The sequence below is a fragment of the Bidens hawaiensis genome, unplaced genomic scaffold (genome assembly GCF_021521415.1).
Source record: "Bidens hawaiensis isolate Kalapana, Puna unplaced genomic scaffold, B.hawaiensis_p1.1 tig00041920_1, whole genome shotgun sequence".
NCBI lineage: Eukaryota > Viridiplantae > Streptophyta > Magnoliopsida > Asterales > Asteraceae > Bidens > Bidens hawaiensis.
Window position 1 is genome coordinate 14742 of NW_027505753.1, and position 17092 is coordinate 31833.

The following is a 17092-nucleotide window of genomic DNA, read 5'->3' on the forward strand; positions in this document are numbered from 1 at the left end:
ATAATACGTAAATTTGAAAGGACTACACATGCATGTACACAGCGTACAATTGCCAAAGCGGCTGCATGACAGCCCATTTCGTATTTTCATTGGTTCTTTTTCTAGATTCTTATGACTGTAAATGATAAACAGCGTAAAGACATTGGGGGTCTGATGAGATATAGAGTATAGACCACAAAAGAGATGAAGCTTCAAATTAACATTAAGCTTTCTTGACTCCAAATGAAGCAAGGAAGATGGTTCAATTTGGTTTACCACTTTATTCTATTTTTAATATGTATTTAAAGGCTACCAGGTGATTCAGGAAGACCACACCAAAACCACCTATTCCTAAACCAAAATGGATCAATCACTCTCCAACTACACCGGCAAAAACCTACCATCATCAAACCCTGACATGCGGCTCTTAACCGCCACCAATCCCTTAGCAACCAGCAACCCGTTTACAGGGGTGGTCAACTCACCAATTAACCAACTGCAGCAACAGCCACTCCAACAACACCAACAGCAGCAGCCACTTATGGGTCCTATGACTAACTCAGTGGCACAGCAGCTACTGGGTATGTCAATGGGTCCCAAGAACAACCAGATGCTAAATCCAATGGTTAACCCGATGCATATCCCAAGGCAACACGAGATGACGAGCCCCATGCATAATCCAATGATGCAGCAGCAGCAGCATAAAGGTGAAAGAAACTCGATATTTAGTGCATCGGATGATAATGTTATCATGAAGCAAGTGCTTGATACTCATCTTCCTGATGGCACTGATGTTGATGTCAAACCCCTTATTCACATTGTGGAGGACATCCTTCGTCATGCCACCATTAATGCCGTCATTGATTCTGATTCAACTTCATTGGTACTATTACTATTATTATTATTATTATTATTATTTTTATTAAACAGTTGTATTGATCTGTGGCTCTTGAACTCTATGTAGATTACACACTCAGATGTGGGAAAACTGGAGGGCAAATCCCTCCAAACCAATACACACGAAGCCAATGCACGCCACATGACCAATGCACACCAAACCAATGCAGTTGTGATCCTTAATGCATTGTCACACACAATTGACAAGCTGGCTTGCGAGGTTTGATCTCAAAAACTATACACTCATCTTCTTTAGAGACTAACATGTGATTAAAATTATTTGTTTTTAAATATAATATTTAATAGATGGCATTCAAGTGCTTAAGTGGCGGAGATGGACACACAACCGCACTTTCACTATTTCACGAAGTGGGAAACTTCCACTGGGACGCGAAGTTGGCATTGATCCTAGCAGCGTTTGCTCTAAACTACGGTGAATTCTGGCTTCTAGCTCAGATTTATTCATCAAATCAACTTGCAAAATCAATGGCTATTCTTAGACAAGTACCAATGATCATGGAGCATTCGGCTCCCTTGAAACCAAGATTCGATGCACTCAACAAACTCATTCACGCGGTCCTCGAGTTGACTCGGTGCATTATGCAATTTAAGGAGATTCCATCTGCTTATGTCAGTACTGATGTGCCAGCCATGGCTAGAGCATTGCAAACAGTTCCTACCGCTGTTTACTGGAATGTTAGAGGGATCATTGCTTGTGCTGCACAGATCACTAGCCTCACCAGCATGGGTCATGAGTAAGTGGAAATTTAATACTGTATTAAGTAATAAAGATGGTGATTAACATGATTTAATGACTTTAGGTTCGGGATATCATCCTCTGAGATGCAGTCATGGGAACTATCCACCTTAATCATGAAGATCAACCACTTACTCGAGTTTCTCAAGAAGCAATTGGAGGAATGCCACCGTGTTATAGGTATTTGTTCAATGCTTCGTATTACACCTTGTAATCATGACCCGTTTTGACAAGTCATCCAGCCCGCTTTGTATTAAAAACAATGTTGATAACTTTGTTCTTGACTGGTTGATGCAGGAGACAGGAAGGAAATGGATTTCAGAAACTCATTCAATCAGCTATTCGAAACGATCCATATTGACAACATGAAAATCCTCAAGATCTTGCTCAATTACAGGGATGAACCACTGCCACTTTTCGACGGGGCTACTAAGAAAAGGGTCTGAGCAATAATTCATATTTAGTTTTTTATATATATCGTATTAATAACTAATACTTCTTATAAATATAATTAAATGAATTCCTGTTGAACTAACCTCACAGGTGGGCTTAGAAGTTCTGAGGAAAAGGAATGTTTTGCTGCTGATATCAGGGCTAGACATGTCACGCGACGAGCTGTCGATTCTCGAGCAGATTTACAGCGAGTCACGTGTTCAAGGGTCCAGATTGGATTCTTTGTATGAGGTGGTGTGGGTCCCTATTGTGGACCCCTCTATTGTGTACACTGATGCAATGGACCTACAATTTGAGGAAATGAAGAATAGCATGCCATGGTTTTCAGTGTACCACCCTTCAAATATTGACAGGGCGGTGAAGAAGTCGATTGGTGACAGGTGGCACTTTAGAAGCAAGCCGATCCTTGTTGTGTTGGACCCACAGGGAAGAGAGTTGAGTCCTAATGCATTGCACATGATGTGGATTTGGGGAAGCACCGCCTTCCCGTTCACCACTGCCCGAGAGGAAGCTTTGTGGAAGGAAGAAACATGGAGGCTAGAGTTGCTAGTCAGTGGCATGGACCCAACCATACTCAACTGGGTCGGTTCACCGTTTACCATTCACTTTATTCTTTATATACTCTTATTAAGGTATGTTTTATAAAAGATTTGATTGATTTATGTTTTAGGTAAGAGATGACAAATACATCTTCTTGTATGGTGGCGATGACATTGAGTGGATTCGCAAGTTCACGAGCAATGCACGGGCCATGGCAACTGCTGCACGCATCCCGCTAGAGATGGCTTATGTTGGCAAAAGCAAGAAAAGAGAAAACGTGCGAAGGGCGATTGCCACCATTAATGTGGAAAAGCTTAGTTACTGCTGGCAAGATACCACTCTGATCTGGTTCTTCTGGACCCGAATAGAGAGCATGTTGTTTTCCAAGATCCAACTCAAACGAGCTGATGACCAAGACAACATAATGCTGCAGATCAAGAAGCTGCTCAGTTACGACAAAGATGGATCATGGGCTTTGCTTTGTAGAGGATCACAGATTCTCACCAACGGGCACGGAACCACCATGTTGCAAACCCCTACTGACTTTGACCTATGGAAGGAACACATCCCTACAAGGGGTTTTGACTTGTCGTTTAAAGATTACCATGACAAGCTTCATGTTGCGGCCAACAACTGCTGCCGATTTGAGTTTCCCATGCAGCAGGTAGAATCCCTGAAGGTATGCGTTGTCCCGAGTGCCATCGTCTGATGGAGAAATACATTGCCTTCCTCTGTTGCCACGACCAAACCGGCCTTCTCGAACCCTACTGAACGAGCAATATTAACACCAATCTTGCAGCCTCTGATGTCGGCTATTATTACTAAGTGAATAAACAGCAGCATGTGACTGTTGATGTGTTTCTCTTACGGTTTAATACGATTATTGTGTGTGAAGAGTGAAATGGTTTTACATGAGTGTAATCTGGAAGGTGTAGACTTCTATGAGTTAGGCATGCGTTTGATGTAATAAAATATTTTATGAATTTTAATAAAGCTTGTTTCCATTAAATGGCTGATTGATACCTATAAACTTAATAATCTATCTGCATGCTCACGAATTCCAAATTGCAACAGATAGATAGATAATCGAATATCACTGATCACATCTACTACTTGTTGTGGGAGTCACCGAAGCCACCTAAGCCATTAACGCACTGCCAAACCACAACACCCCATCAAAATTTGGGGTCCGCCCCCCACTAACAGTGGAGAAGATTGCTTAGGGCCCGCGGTGGCCCCGCCCCCCCCCCCCCTGTTTTTTAACGCAGGAGTGTAAATTTACCCGTTTTTGTCCGAAATTTTTTATACGTAGTGTAAAAATAGCTGTTTTCGGCCGAAAGTTTTTATACGTAGAGTAAAATTTAGACGTTTTCGGTCGACTCTTTTTATACGTAGTGTAAACTTTAGCCATTTTCGGCCGAAATTTTTTATACGTAGTGTAAATTTAGGCGTTTATGGCCGAAAATTTGAGCCCGGCCCCCTTCATTTGTGAAATTTTGTATACATTTTGTACCCCCCCCCCCCCGCCCGCGGGTGTCTTAGTCCAAGCTTCGCCACTGCCCACTAACAACCAATCACATCTTTATTCTTAATATGTAGAACGTAGTTAACCCAACGAGCTTGTTAAAAGGTTGGCTAGTTAAAGCCACTGTCTACGTGGAAGTGACATGACACTTTAACTAGGCTTTAAAAGTTAAACCACAACACACGGCCTTATCTACATTCACACATTTACAAAGAGGATCAGCTAAAGTATTGACCTAGATTCGTGGACATTAAACAAATTCAGCATGAATCAGAGTAAAATGATTAAGCCAATTGAAGTCAAGAGCAATGTAGGTTAAATCATGATTAATTCAACTTCAGAAACGAAAAACGCACTAAGTAGTGAAGTTATTGTGATCAAATGATAATCGAATTAGGAAACAACAGTAGTTTTAGAAATCAGAAACAAAAAAGAATATACTAGCCTGGAGACGAAGGTAACGTTCGCCGGTTCCTGAATGACGATTTTGTGGCAATCTCCGGCGATGGTCCACGTGTAAAAAAGCTTAATTGAAAAGGATTTACTTTCAAATTTCACAAGTAGCTCCAAAACTTTCATCATTGTTCCAGCCAGTCCTTGTAAGGAGCGAATAAGCCAAGCCTGGCCCAAGCTCGACTAGGCTTGTTAAACTTGTAGAGTGCTCATTGCTCAAGCTTCAAGCTCGAGTTTGGCTCGTTTTCTAATTATTAGTAAATTCTTTTATAACTTTATAATTATGTTTGTATTTATCTTTTAATTATAAATTTTTGTGTAACATATTATTTATTTAGTTATTTTTACGTAATTTTATATATAATAACTAGGTATGTACCCGTCACGATGCGGCGATACATTAACATGTATTCGGTTGGTAGAAGTTCATTATGATCGTGGTGGGTACATTTAAGTGGATTCGACGCGAGTTAGGTCGATTCTGGTTATGTTCGTTACGACACATAAACTAAAAACAAAACATCGGTTGGTACCCCGGGCGTTACAGTGTCGAGTAGACATAAATTGGGTCGGTTTCGATTACGTCCTTTACGATACTTAACTAAAAAAAATCAAAATATTGTATGACGCGTCACAAGTTGGTGCTGCCACGTGGACCAATGATATTGGTTACAGTTGTAGAACAAAAAAAAGACGGCCGGTAAAACCTGGGTATTACTGAGAAGAGTGGATTCGAATTGGATTGGTTTCGTTTACGACGATACGATATTGAAATTGAAACTAAAAAAATGGATGATGATTGGAATCATACTCTAGTTTTAGTCATAATTGTCATTAGTCTATTTTGGGAGGGGTTAAGTGTAATTATATTTCTATAAATAGGTATCAATAGCTAATAGAGAAAGGAGAGTATGTTTTAGATTTAAGATGGCATTACCATGGCTCCCGTGTATGCGGTGAGAGAGGGCTAGGCCCGGGAATATCTTATAATCTTTATTTACGTTTTCAATAATATAACCGTTCTTCCATCTTATCCCTATTATCCAATCTTCACATATATCAAACCCTATCATTGGTCCGACCTGCCTTTGACCTGCCATTTTATTCAGTCAATCATGGAAACCCTAAATCAGCAAGTTCGTATGGATATTCATGAACAATAGATTCAAAAACTTCAATCGGATGTAACTGAGATCAAGGCTTCTCTCTCCACTTTAATTGCAGATCGGGAGGATTCAAGGGAATTTCGATTGGTCTTTTTAGCCTGGATGAAATCACACGAGAAGCTCAATGGTTCATTTAGCTCAGGGATCTCCGATCTGGAATATTCATCCGGCGCCACACCTAGTTCGGGAGGCAATTTCGGTGAGTTCTTTCCCTATTCTCGTTCCAACTCTATTTCCGGCACAGATTCTGGCCTCAAATCAGACTCCGAGGGGGATTTTTCTGGTGGTCTTCCATCTGTAATAGCTCAATTGGAGGCACTCGTGTCCAGATCTGATGAGAGAGAAAAACAGAACGTCGATGGTTCGTCGAGATCTGGATTTTCCGGCGAGGTTTTCTCCAGATCTGATTCAAAATCTATTACACTACCAGATCCGTCTCTAGATCTGGAAATTGGCTATGTGGTGGATCGTTTCTCAGGTTCTGTTCCTATTTTCCCATCTCTACCCGCTCGAATGACGACAATAATCCCCAATTATGAAGCCAATACGATTGGCGCTGACGAGAAACTACCCATATTTGACAAACAACCAACCGTTCAAGCCAAATTGGGGCTGTTAGGTGATACATGGGCCATATTGGATAATATTTGGTGGGCTTTGGGCTTTGGTACAGGGGTGGGCCACAATCTGGAGCTGAAAATCATTGTGGGCCGATACTCCCCAGATCTGGGCCCGTTTTATGGGGACGTTCAGTTTGTCACTCAGTTCCTTGGGCCTGCGTTAAAAATTGACGATAGACGCCTTGGTTGGAAATGAGGCACACTTTGGATCACTCGTGCTGACCGGTTCTGTCTTTTGGCCCGTTTACCTCTATTGGAATTTTCTTTAATAGAGAACTACCGGGTATTCAGTGGTGGTACAAGAATGCCAGTCTTGTTATTGTGTTAAGTATTGGATCATATCATTTGTGGATGGTGCATGGGCAGGGTCGACCACCTGAAAACGCTCTCGGGGAAGCTTCCGCTTGGTTATTGAGTCAATTGTTCGTTACCAGTCTTGAGGGCAAGACTGTTTTGAGGGGGGGGGGGGAGTAATGATAGGAATCATTCTCTAGTTTTAGTCATAATTGTCATTAGTCTATTTTGGGAGGGGTTAAGTGTAATTATATTTCTATAAATAGGTATCAATAGCTAATAGAGAAAGGAGAGTATGTTTTAGGTTTAAGATGGCATTGCCATGGCTCCCGTGTATGCGGTGAGAGAGGGCTAGGCCTGGAAATATCTTGTAATCTTTATTTACGTTTTCAATAATATAACCATTCTTCCATCTTATCCCTATTATCCAATCTTCACATATATCAAACCCTATCAGATGATGTGCCAGAAGCTGGTGCCGCCACGTGGACTGATTACGGTCTTGCGGCACCAAGCTTCTCAAATGTTATATATTATTAATCATTTAATTGGTATTAATTAAAGAAACATATATCAAATATGTTAAATAAATAAATAAATGTAAGCAACAGGCTCGTTTAAGTTTGTGAGTCAGAAAGGGACGCTTAGTCTTGTTTATTAAATAAGCTTACTTTTAGGCTTAAGCTTGGGTTGTTTAAGCTCAGCTCAATTGAAGCTTATTTTGCGAGCTAGTTTCGAGAAGTTCGCAAGCAACTTACTCGTTTACACCCTTGTATATTTGTTGGCTTGTTGCTAATAGTTTGTGACAATTTCTCACACGTCATGCATTATTACATCAAGATAATCATAATTTTTGTTTCCAAATGCTAACCCGTTTAATAAACATGCGTTTTTTAATCGGCTTGTCAACCTGTTTATCATTTTATGACTTGTCTAATCCTTTTGTTACAATCCACCAACATGTTTACAACCCATTACCTACCATCAAATTGTTCAACTCACTTAGATACATGTGTTGCTTTCGAGTTTTGAGGTACGCCATGGATAGTGTGTTAGAACTTAGAATAGATGTTAATACTTTTGACACAAACAAGTATACGGGTCACACTCGAAACCAGTTATTCAACAGGCAAACCCGCAAACCGTACATGATTTATAGTTATTGACTTATTTCTAGAGAAATTATAACAAATTCTCCACAAGTGTTTTTTTTTTGTCACTTTCGATTACAAACACAAACTCAAAATTTTTCATTTTTATTTTCATTTTCATTTTCATTTTCATTTTTTAGTTTCCTTGTTGGGTTTTAATTTATTAAATTGAAAGCTCACTAAAACCCTAATCATAACCAGCAAATAAATCAGAGATCCATTCTCATGCTTTCACCTTCTATTCCACCTCTCATCAATGGCTTCCATTCTCCAAAGACTCGTTAGAAAACACCCACTAACCCCAACCCTAATCACCAATCTCAACACCCGAATCCTCATCTCACCGACCCATTTACCCGACCCACCCGTCACTTCAACCCCCATTTTCAAAACCCTACCCGATGAATCAAACCCACATCCACATTCTTCAACTTATTATTACCCTAGTTTCTCATTTGACTCATTTCTGAACCCAGTTTTTAATACTGGGTATGTTCAATCTGAAGAAGATGTTGGGATTTGGGCTGATAGTGTGAAGAAGAAGAGGAAGAAGAAGATGAACAAACACAAGTTGAAGAAGCTGCGGAAGCGCCTGCGCAGGAAGACTTAGTTTTTTCGGGTTTTAGGTTTCGGTAAGGCCGGTTTCTAGACCTTTCATTGCTTGAGTGGAATGTGTTGGATAGTGTGCCTGATTTAAAGTTATTAATTAAGTGGTATTTGATCCTATGTTATCTCTAGAACCCTTAAATTGTGAGTTCAAACATTAATATCTAAATTTGATAGCTAAACTATTGCCTATTGATCTAATGGGATGTTTTGGAATAATAAAAGAATTTTTCTTTATGTGCCTACTTTAGTTTATGTAAAATTGTTGTTTGGTTCTAGTTTTCATAAGGGTTAATTTTCTGGATTAAAATTTAATGTTCGTTGCTCGATTCGGAATGGTTAAAATGGTCTCTTTTTGTTGTTTTTTTTGGAGTTTTCACGAGTGTTTGGATATGATTTGACATAGAAATGAAACTCGTTTTTTCTGAGGGTGAGGCGCTAAATGCGCTATTGAAAAAGCATCAGGGGCGAAAACAAAAGGGGCACGCCTCATGTAGTTTTGGGTCAAAATTAGGGCCGAAGGGGCTTTATACGTAAACTCAAAGGGTGAAGTTATTACAAAAGGTTTACTTGATAAGTAGGTTGATATGTAACACAGATGACAGAGATGCGGCTTCTGGTTGTAAAAGAACTTATGTGGTTGTACGTAGACGCGCTTCGTGCCTTTTTAACTAAGTTACGTAGATTATAATACAAAAAATGTAGTTATAGAGGTATATGATTGCTCTGTATTTTCTTTGTGGACTAGAGAGGATAGATGATTGATAGATTTTAGCTTTTAGGTAATGGGTTGTGGGTTGCCATTGAATGGTCTGAATAAGTGACATGGCAATAGTGTAGATGAGGTGAGGATTCTAATAGTTGAAACTGTTAGGCCACAAAGGGGCACTCTAGAGGTGTCAAAATGGGCTGGTCATGCCGTTTTTTAGTAGGGTAGAGTTGTGCCTGGGCGGGTGGGTTTGGTTGGATGGCAAACGGTTTTGCGCTGTTTAAAATGTCTTTTAAATTAGTTACTGAAATAAGTGGATTTTATATTGTAACTTGTATCTTGCTAGTTTCTGTTTCACTTAAAACTTTTTCTTTAACTTAGTAAAGATAAAAATAATAACTCAAATTGATATATTCACATAACAAACTGCTTAAGATATAAACTTCATATAGATAAATAGGTATGGTTTGGTTATGGGCATTTTTATAGATATGTTGGACTGTTTGTTTGGATGTGTTTTTTTAGCAGAACATAATCACATATAGATTTGAACCATTTTTAAAACTAAATACTAGGGGTCTTGACTCTTGACAAAACAGTTGAAACCGAAGCAAGTAGGCCGGTATGAAATTTATGTGGTTCGGTTTTGGTGGCGTAATGGTCCGCTTGACAGACTGGAACCTGGAACTGACCGGTGTAAATCCAATTTATTTTTCATTTTATGAAATACATAATTGGTAGCTTTATGGTTGTTTTCATTTTATGAAATACACAATTATTTCATTTATAAGCATATTCTTAGTTTATGAATATGCAATGCATTTAAATAAAACCAAAAGGTCAATTACTATTCTCCAGTTGGACCAAATTGAGAACTTGTGGCATGTTTTTCCATTTTGAGAGTGGTTTGAATCGGTAAACTGAAAGCCTTACAAGAACCATAATTCTCTCCCAAATTACATCTACACCTAACACCTATATCTCTTCATCCACATACATTACACTATACAAAACAACTATCTATCATTTTCGTCCACGTTACATTACTTCAAAATTTTTAATAAGCATTCTCTCTTTACAATAAGTCCAGAGAATGTAATGCAATTTTCCACAATTCTGAATAAAAACTTCCTTGTAAATAATCTCTCTTTTGTGCATTATGGCGCGCGGTTTGCATATTACCGCTCTAGTTATCATCGCCGTTACAGGCCTTGTCATGGCTTCCCATACTCCGAAACACTCCCACAAAGGTTCATCGTCAAAAGGTTCTGGCAAGAGCTCAGCATCATCTCCTTCATCTAACGCCCCGTCTCCATCTGATGATTCCTCACCTACATCTTCGCCGTCTCCATCACCCTCAAGCGACGATGGTTCATCCCCTAGCCCATCCGCTGATGAGAGTAGTGCCAGCCATTCGCACCAGAATTTTCTATTGCACCGGACTCTTATGATGCCCCGGATTCTTCTGACTCACCGGGGATCGCCGAAGCACCGGAATTAGCCGATGCACCAGGTTTCAGAGGCTAATGCACAGTTTTCTGAGTATAATGCACCGGGTTCTGAGGCTTATGCACCGGGTTCTGAGGCTGATGCACCGTTTTCTGAGGATAATGCACCGGGTTCTGAGGCTTACGCACCGGCTTCAGAGGCTTATGCACCAGGTTCAGAGGCTGATGCACCGCTTATAGAGGATAATGCACCGAGTTCTGAGGCTTATGCACCGGCTTCCGAGGCTAATGCACCGGCTTCTGAGGCCAATACACCAACATATGAAGAAGATACCGATGATGAAATTCGAGGGCATGACGCTGCTGATATCTTGAAGGCTGCTATCGCCGCTGGCGTTGAAGCTCTTGCAGGTCTATTTCTCTTCAAAATTCGATTGTCGTAGATGATAGAACGATTTAAAAATTTTCATATTAGGATGTAAATATGTATATCATCTACATAGGAACCCAATTTTGGTAAATATTCCACTTTATATATTACAATTTACAAGATTTTATACAAATTATTTCACTTTTAAATAACTTTTAGGTTTCTAATTTTAATAAACATTGGATATTAAATGAAATTCAACAAAAATTGGAGAACTAGGGAAGCATGTCCTTTTACATGTAAAAAAATAATATAAAACTTGATTTCACTTATAAAAAATTAGTTTTAACATCTGAATAAAAAAAATTTAATTTTGTAAAAAATATTATGTTTTACCTTTTTTTTAACTGTTTTTTTAAATAAAAAACTTTTTTTATTAAAAACGTCTTTTACATGTGTTTATATGTAAAAGTTCAAAAAAATATTTCAAATTTGCGATTTTTGTCCATGTGGTTTCATTTTACTTGCAATTAAACCCGGCTCACACTAACCCCGTTAAGTCTGGTCGTTAAACTCATCAGCGTGCTTATCACGTGAGGGCAATTTTGTCCTTTTTCCCAAATACACCCCAACCCCTCACGTGAGGAGGCTTGCGAATTATGAGTGAGGATTATTTGGGAGAAAAAAAGACAAAACTGCCCCTCACGTGATGAGCATGCTGATGGGTTTACCGATAAGGCTTAACGAGGTTAGTGTAGTCGGGTTTAATTGAAAATGAAATGAAACCACATGAACGGAAATCGTAAATTTGAACTATTTGACTAAAATTGCAGATTTAGACAAACCACAGCGACGAAAACCGCAGTTTACTCAAAAGATTATGTAAATATGTGCTTTTTACATGTGAAAACAAATTTTTTATCTCTTTACATGTAATAGACATGATAGTTTTTTTGGTTTTTTTTGAACCCGCACCTTAAATAAGAGATAAGTATTAAAGTTATTTATTTTTTTCTCAGGACGGGGGTAGTATATGACAGGCTGAATTGAATTGCTGAAAGCGATTGTTTCTCCTATCCACCCATGATTGACGGCCCAATAGCTCTACTTCACCACCACTTTCTATTAGAGGAAGACAAACATTTGGATGGTCTACTTATAACTAGACAAAGTATTATAACTGAGTTTTCTTATATATATTGTAGACATTTGGATCGGGTTTTATGCATAACTAGGTTGTTTCAAACATTAGGCATCTTCCTACTTGGTCCAACATTGGACTCTCTTGTGTTATCACATTTGAATATGTGAATCAATTTAGCTAAATGGGTCGCGTTCAAGTTAGACTTGTTAAATTTATGAATAGACTTGTTTATTTTTTTTATTCTAAAAAAGTGCTTTACATCGTAACGTTAACAAGACTAGCCACTTTAAGCATAAATGTTTTATACACATATATTAGTATTTTTGTGATAGATTTTTAGTTCTAAGCTACAAGAAAAACAAATTAAAACAATTTTTCAGGTTTAAAAGGTCGTGTTCATGTCAACTCAAGAAGGTTGGCGTTGTGCCTAAGTTCATGTGACTGGCATGATTTTTCATGTTTACGTCAACTCTCAAACATGATCCGTGTAACATTTATAAGCTAGTTATTGTTTTGGATTAATCTTATATTTTTCCTAAATGACAGATATTCAAATTATGGTCAACTCTTATGCACTTAATTTTTCAATACATATGGATTAACTCATCTTAGTTCATATGCAACCAGGCACAAAGGTTGTCTTCTTAGTGAAATCAAGAACAACATACAACAAAAAGCATCCAAGAAACTCAAAATGTAATACTGTTATATATGATTTATCCATGATCAACAATGAGACCCTTTTCTGCAAACGAGTGCACCGGCGCTCTGCGTCATGGCCCCAACTAACGTCGATGGCCTGCCACTTAAACTTGAAGCTCTTGCAAACGATGAGGCGGCACCTCTACCGGATTCCCTGAAATATGCACCGTTTAACATCAAGTCCCCTTCCGATCTCCAATTCCAGTTCTTCCATTCACTTTCGGGTGCATTTTCATGCTTCGTCACCTATACATATACATTAATCCGCGGTTTAATTCTCTATTTGAAATATACAAAACTTGTAAACAAAAATCACTTATTTGCATGCATCATGCTTGCTTGCATACCTCCTTGTCAAATCTTGTATTAGGTGCCAAAAATATATTGCCTTGGCTATAAATGGTAGGTGATGCACTACCTCCAATTGCATACATCTCCCAATGAGTATAATCATTATTAACCACATGGAAATACCCATGTCTACATCTACAATATTTCACATTCAAAAGTCAAAAACTTAACTACCAAGTGCTTAATTAATTAAGTAACTTATAGACTAAAGCAATTATTTGGTAACTTTTACCTTGGCATTCTTTGAACAAGACCTTCACCAAAATGGTTAAAAGCAATGGTGACTTGCATATCTTTATCTTGTGTAAAACTATCACTATGTCCCAACAACATGACTTTATCATGATGAGTCATGTAATTGTTGGATATCGTGATCGCGGTGGACCCATGTATGACATCAATGAGCCCATCATGGCAATTCGACAACGAACAATGATCAATCCACACATGTTTGCTAGCCAGAATCGAGATCCCATCACCGTTGGATTGATCCCAGTGCCCTGCATGATGAGGTGAGTTTCTAATAATACCATTACCAGCCTGCTGACAATCATGTATGTGAATGCCATGTATGATAATATTATTAACATCATGAATAGTTATGCATGGACCATTAGCAATATGAACATTAACACCCCTTCCATCTATGGTTTTAAACGAGTTCATAACAAGTTCTTGACGTAATTGTATAACCATGTCACGTTTAAATATGATCCATAACGGTTCATCTTGAATAACCGCATGTCTAAGTGTCCCGGGAATCGGGTTCACTGGATCATCATTCCCGGGATCGGTAACAACGTATATTCGCCCATTTTCGTCCCCAATCGCGTTCTTTCCGAACCCGATCGCGCAATCAGCTAACCGTTGGCGATTAGTTTCCCACTTGGGATCACACCGCCAGCAGTCGTCAATGGGGTTGCCAGTGGCACAGGAGAGATACCCCAAGTTTCTCCGGGAGGCGTTGATGCTACGATGAACTTCGTCAACGACGAAATCGGGGGTTTGATTAGGTGGTGATGAAGTGACAATTGCTAGTGAAGAAAGCAAGAGGATTAATGGAAGAAATGTGTTGGCCGTTTTCAAAGACGTTTTACCCTGTTGTTAAGAACAGTGTTTTTAAGTCAGACCTGAAGCGTCAAATTGGGAAGAAAAGATTGTGAAGGGGTGATATTAATGAGCGTATGAAGGGTGTTTAAATAGTAATAATGGTGCCGTGATAAATGGCGTAATTAGTCTGGTATTGGAGAACCACGTGTAACTTGGGGTTAAAAACCTTAATATTTTCTTGGAGTTCTCATTGTAGGTCGTTTATTCGGTTAGTGTTTAAGCTTTTTCAACAGTTTTCTGGTCAATGTTTATATATTTTATTTATTTATATATTATATTGTGACGAGTTAAATAGAAATTAAACTCTCATGATATATAAAATATTTAGATCGTTGTAGCTGAGAGGGAGGATCATTGTATGGTGTGGTGAAAGAAAATCGATTGGACCGGTCCGAGCGGAAGAAAACTTTAATAGGAATCAGGTAGCACGTAAACTTTGGATTTAAAACAAAAGACAAAGATTCTCGTTCTTGTTGTATAGCAGTAGGGGTCAAAATGTAACGTTCTAGGATCAAGTTAAGATCCTTCTATAACTCTATTGTATTCGTTATATTCTGTTTTATATTTTAGCTACTTGTTAAGATTGTTTTTGTTTTATATAATACTATATTTAGAAAAAACAATAGAGAAACGTGAATATATTCTTTCAATAATGACGTATCCAAAGGAAGAATCAACGTCATATAGGTGGCAATTAAATTTCTGACTCGGATAAGATGGAAACAAAAGTCAACTTTTTTTTCCAAAATAGGCGGACAAGCCTGATTAGCAACAGATATAATCATGTAAAGTATAAACAACCATCTATAATCTATTGTTGAGATAATTTCACACTTCCAGGAATATTTTTTTAAGAGAAGGGTTTTTCAAAGGGTTGATCACCATGGGTTTTACTAGAGAGCCTTTCTCAGGTACTGGTGACGAAATAAAATGTGAAGTCTCTTTTAAGAGAATGCAACCTCACATGTCTATACGGCTTGTATATGTAAAACTTGAAGCAACACCAATTTAAAGGACCCGAATGGTTAATACGAAAAGTATAAGGGTGGTATGGAAGATCTCAGGGGGGCGGTTTGGTGGAGATCCAAAGTTAAAGGACCAAGTTGAATAACTTGGTGTCATAATTATCTTTTACTTATTATTAAATAAATTAGAAGTCTAGTTTAATTGTGATTTCTAGTTTGAGTAGGATTAGAATTGTGGGTGTTATATAAACCCATCAAAAGGTTTATTTCTAGTAGAGTAGAGAAGAGTACAGAAGAGTCATAAATATTTTGTTCTTTTTCTTATTAATGAAAAGAGTCGCATAAACGTTTTATGCAAAATCGTGTTTGGTGTTCTTGATTCACTTGTCTAAGGTTTAACAGTATAGGCCTATACGGACCGTATAGGATACGAATGACTGGTGGGGAGAAAAAACAGCTTTTTGCAGCCTATACGACCGTATACCCTTATATGAGTCGAAGAGTTGTATAGGCATTAAATGTCTCGTAATGCTCCTTGACAAACCATAAAACCTATACGGTCGTATTGGGCTATACGACTGTATAGAAAATATCTGCAAAAAAATTCGGACCGCCTTTTGACTACTATTAATCGTTGCCGAAAAACGAATATACGAGCCTGTATGGACTATTATAAAGCGCAACATAATATAAACTTAAACGAATGTTCTTAGGGTACACTACAAATTACTTAGCCAAGCGTGATATGTAAATATTAATAGACAGTTTATTTTATTAGAACATATCATATCATTCAACTTTTCAATATAAAACATAATTGTGAAACAACAAATGAAAGGGTCGAAAAAGAGAACGGTTAAAACTGATTAAAAAAATATGATGCAAGTCAGATAATATATCTGGATGACGTATAATGTTAAAGTCATACATCATATATATTAAATATATGGTCATCAAAAAAATATTCTACACGATGAAGGCTACATATGATGTGAAAGTCATAAATCACATATATTAAATATATGGTCATCAAAAAGTTTTTTCAAAAAATTGTCTATACGGGCCCGTATATACCTATACGACCCATATAGGCTTATACGACCTGTATAGGTCTATACGAGGCACTATAAACGATTATCAACAACATCATACACAAACTGACACGATTCAGGTGTTATACAACCGTATAGCCCTATACGAGTCGTGTAGGAAAAAAAATGATGTGTGAGGATCTTAAGTTGTGTGGGAGGATCCTAAGCCTTAGTTAATTCATCACTCTTGGTGATGAAATAATATATTCTATGACACATTTGTTTGCATTTTCTAAAAAGCAACTTACACATCTTATTTTGTCACTGGTAACTGAGAAATACCCACATGTGATTAAACTAAAACAAAGCCCCATAGTGATTAACCGTTTAATGAAAGCCTCATTTATAAAAAAAAACAAATCCACTTTCAATGACTACACCTTTCACTAAGTTGTTGGTGCATGATGTCAGTAGTTCAGTATCTAGTGTCTGTAATCGTGTTAGTTGGATTTGTTTATGTGTTTTAGATAACTTGTCTCACAAGTTCGCTTGGTATAAGCGAACTTGTGGAACAAGCGAAGTTATTGACAACATCGCCTAGCATGTTAGGCGAAGTTGTCGAATGATATATATGTATAGCTACGGCTTATTTTTTAAAACGGTGGTTCAGTACGTGTAATTGTGATTTGGCTATCACGTGTTAAGGTTGCAATACAACGTGTCTTTTGAGTATTGTAACGTGTCTTTGTGCTTGGTATTAACGTATATCGCGTCTAACACTCGTATCGTCTTACGTAGGGATTCCGCACCTACGTAATACG

At 38.1% G+C, this 17092-nt stretch overlaps 1 protein-coding gene and 1 pseudogene across 2 annotated transcripts; one reads left to right on the forward strand and one right to left on the reverse strand.

Moving 5' to 3' along the window:
- The first annotated feature begins 230 nt into the window (after positions 1–230).
- Positions 231–3533, forward strand: LOC143615151 (protein SIEVE ELEMENT OCCLUSION B-like; annotated as a pseudogene). Its single transcript, XR_013150417.1, has 7 exons — positions 231–862; positions 944–1096; positions 1183–1631; positions 1698–1813; positions 1931–2073; positions 2177–2668; positions 2757–3533. The product of XR_013150417.1 is annotated as a protein SIEVE ELEMENT OCCLUSION B-like (transcript).
- A 9303-nt stretch (positions 3534–12836) lies between these two features.
- LOC143615155 (pectate lyase-like) lies at positions 12837–16645 on the reverse strand. Its single transcript, XM_077088361.1, has 4 exons — positions 16580–16645; positions 13398–14263; positions 13162–13300; positions 12837–13060 (listed from the first exon to the last, which is right to left on the reverse strand). Exons 1-4 carry the CDS (start codon positions 16643–16645, stop codon positions 12839–12841), a joined length of 1293 nt encoding a protein of 430 aa, XP_076944476.1. The 3' UTR covers positions 12837–12838.
- Between the last annotated feature and the right edge of the window lie 447 nt (positions 16646–17092).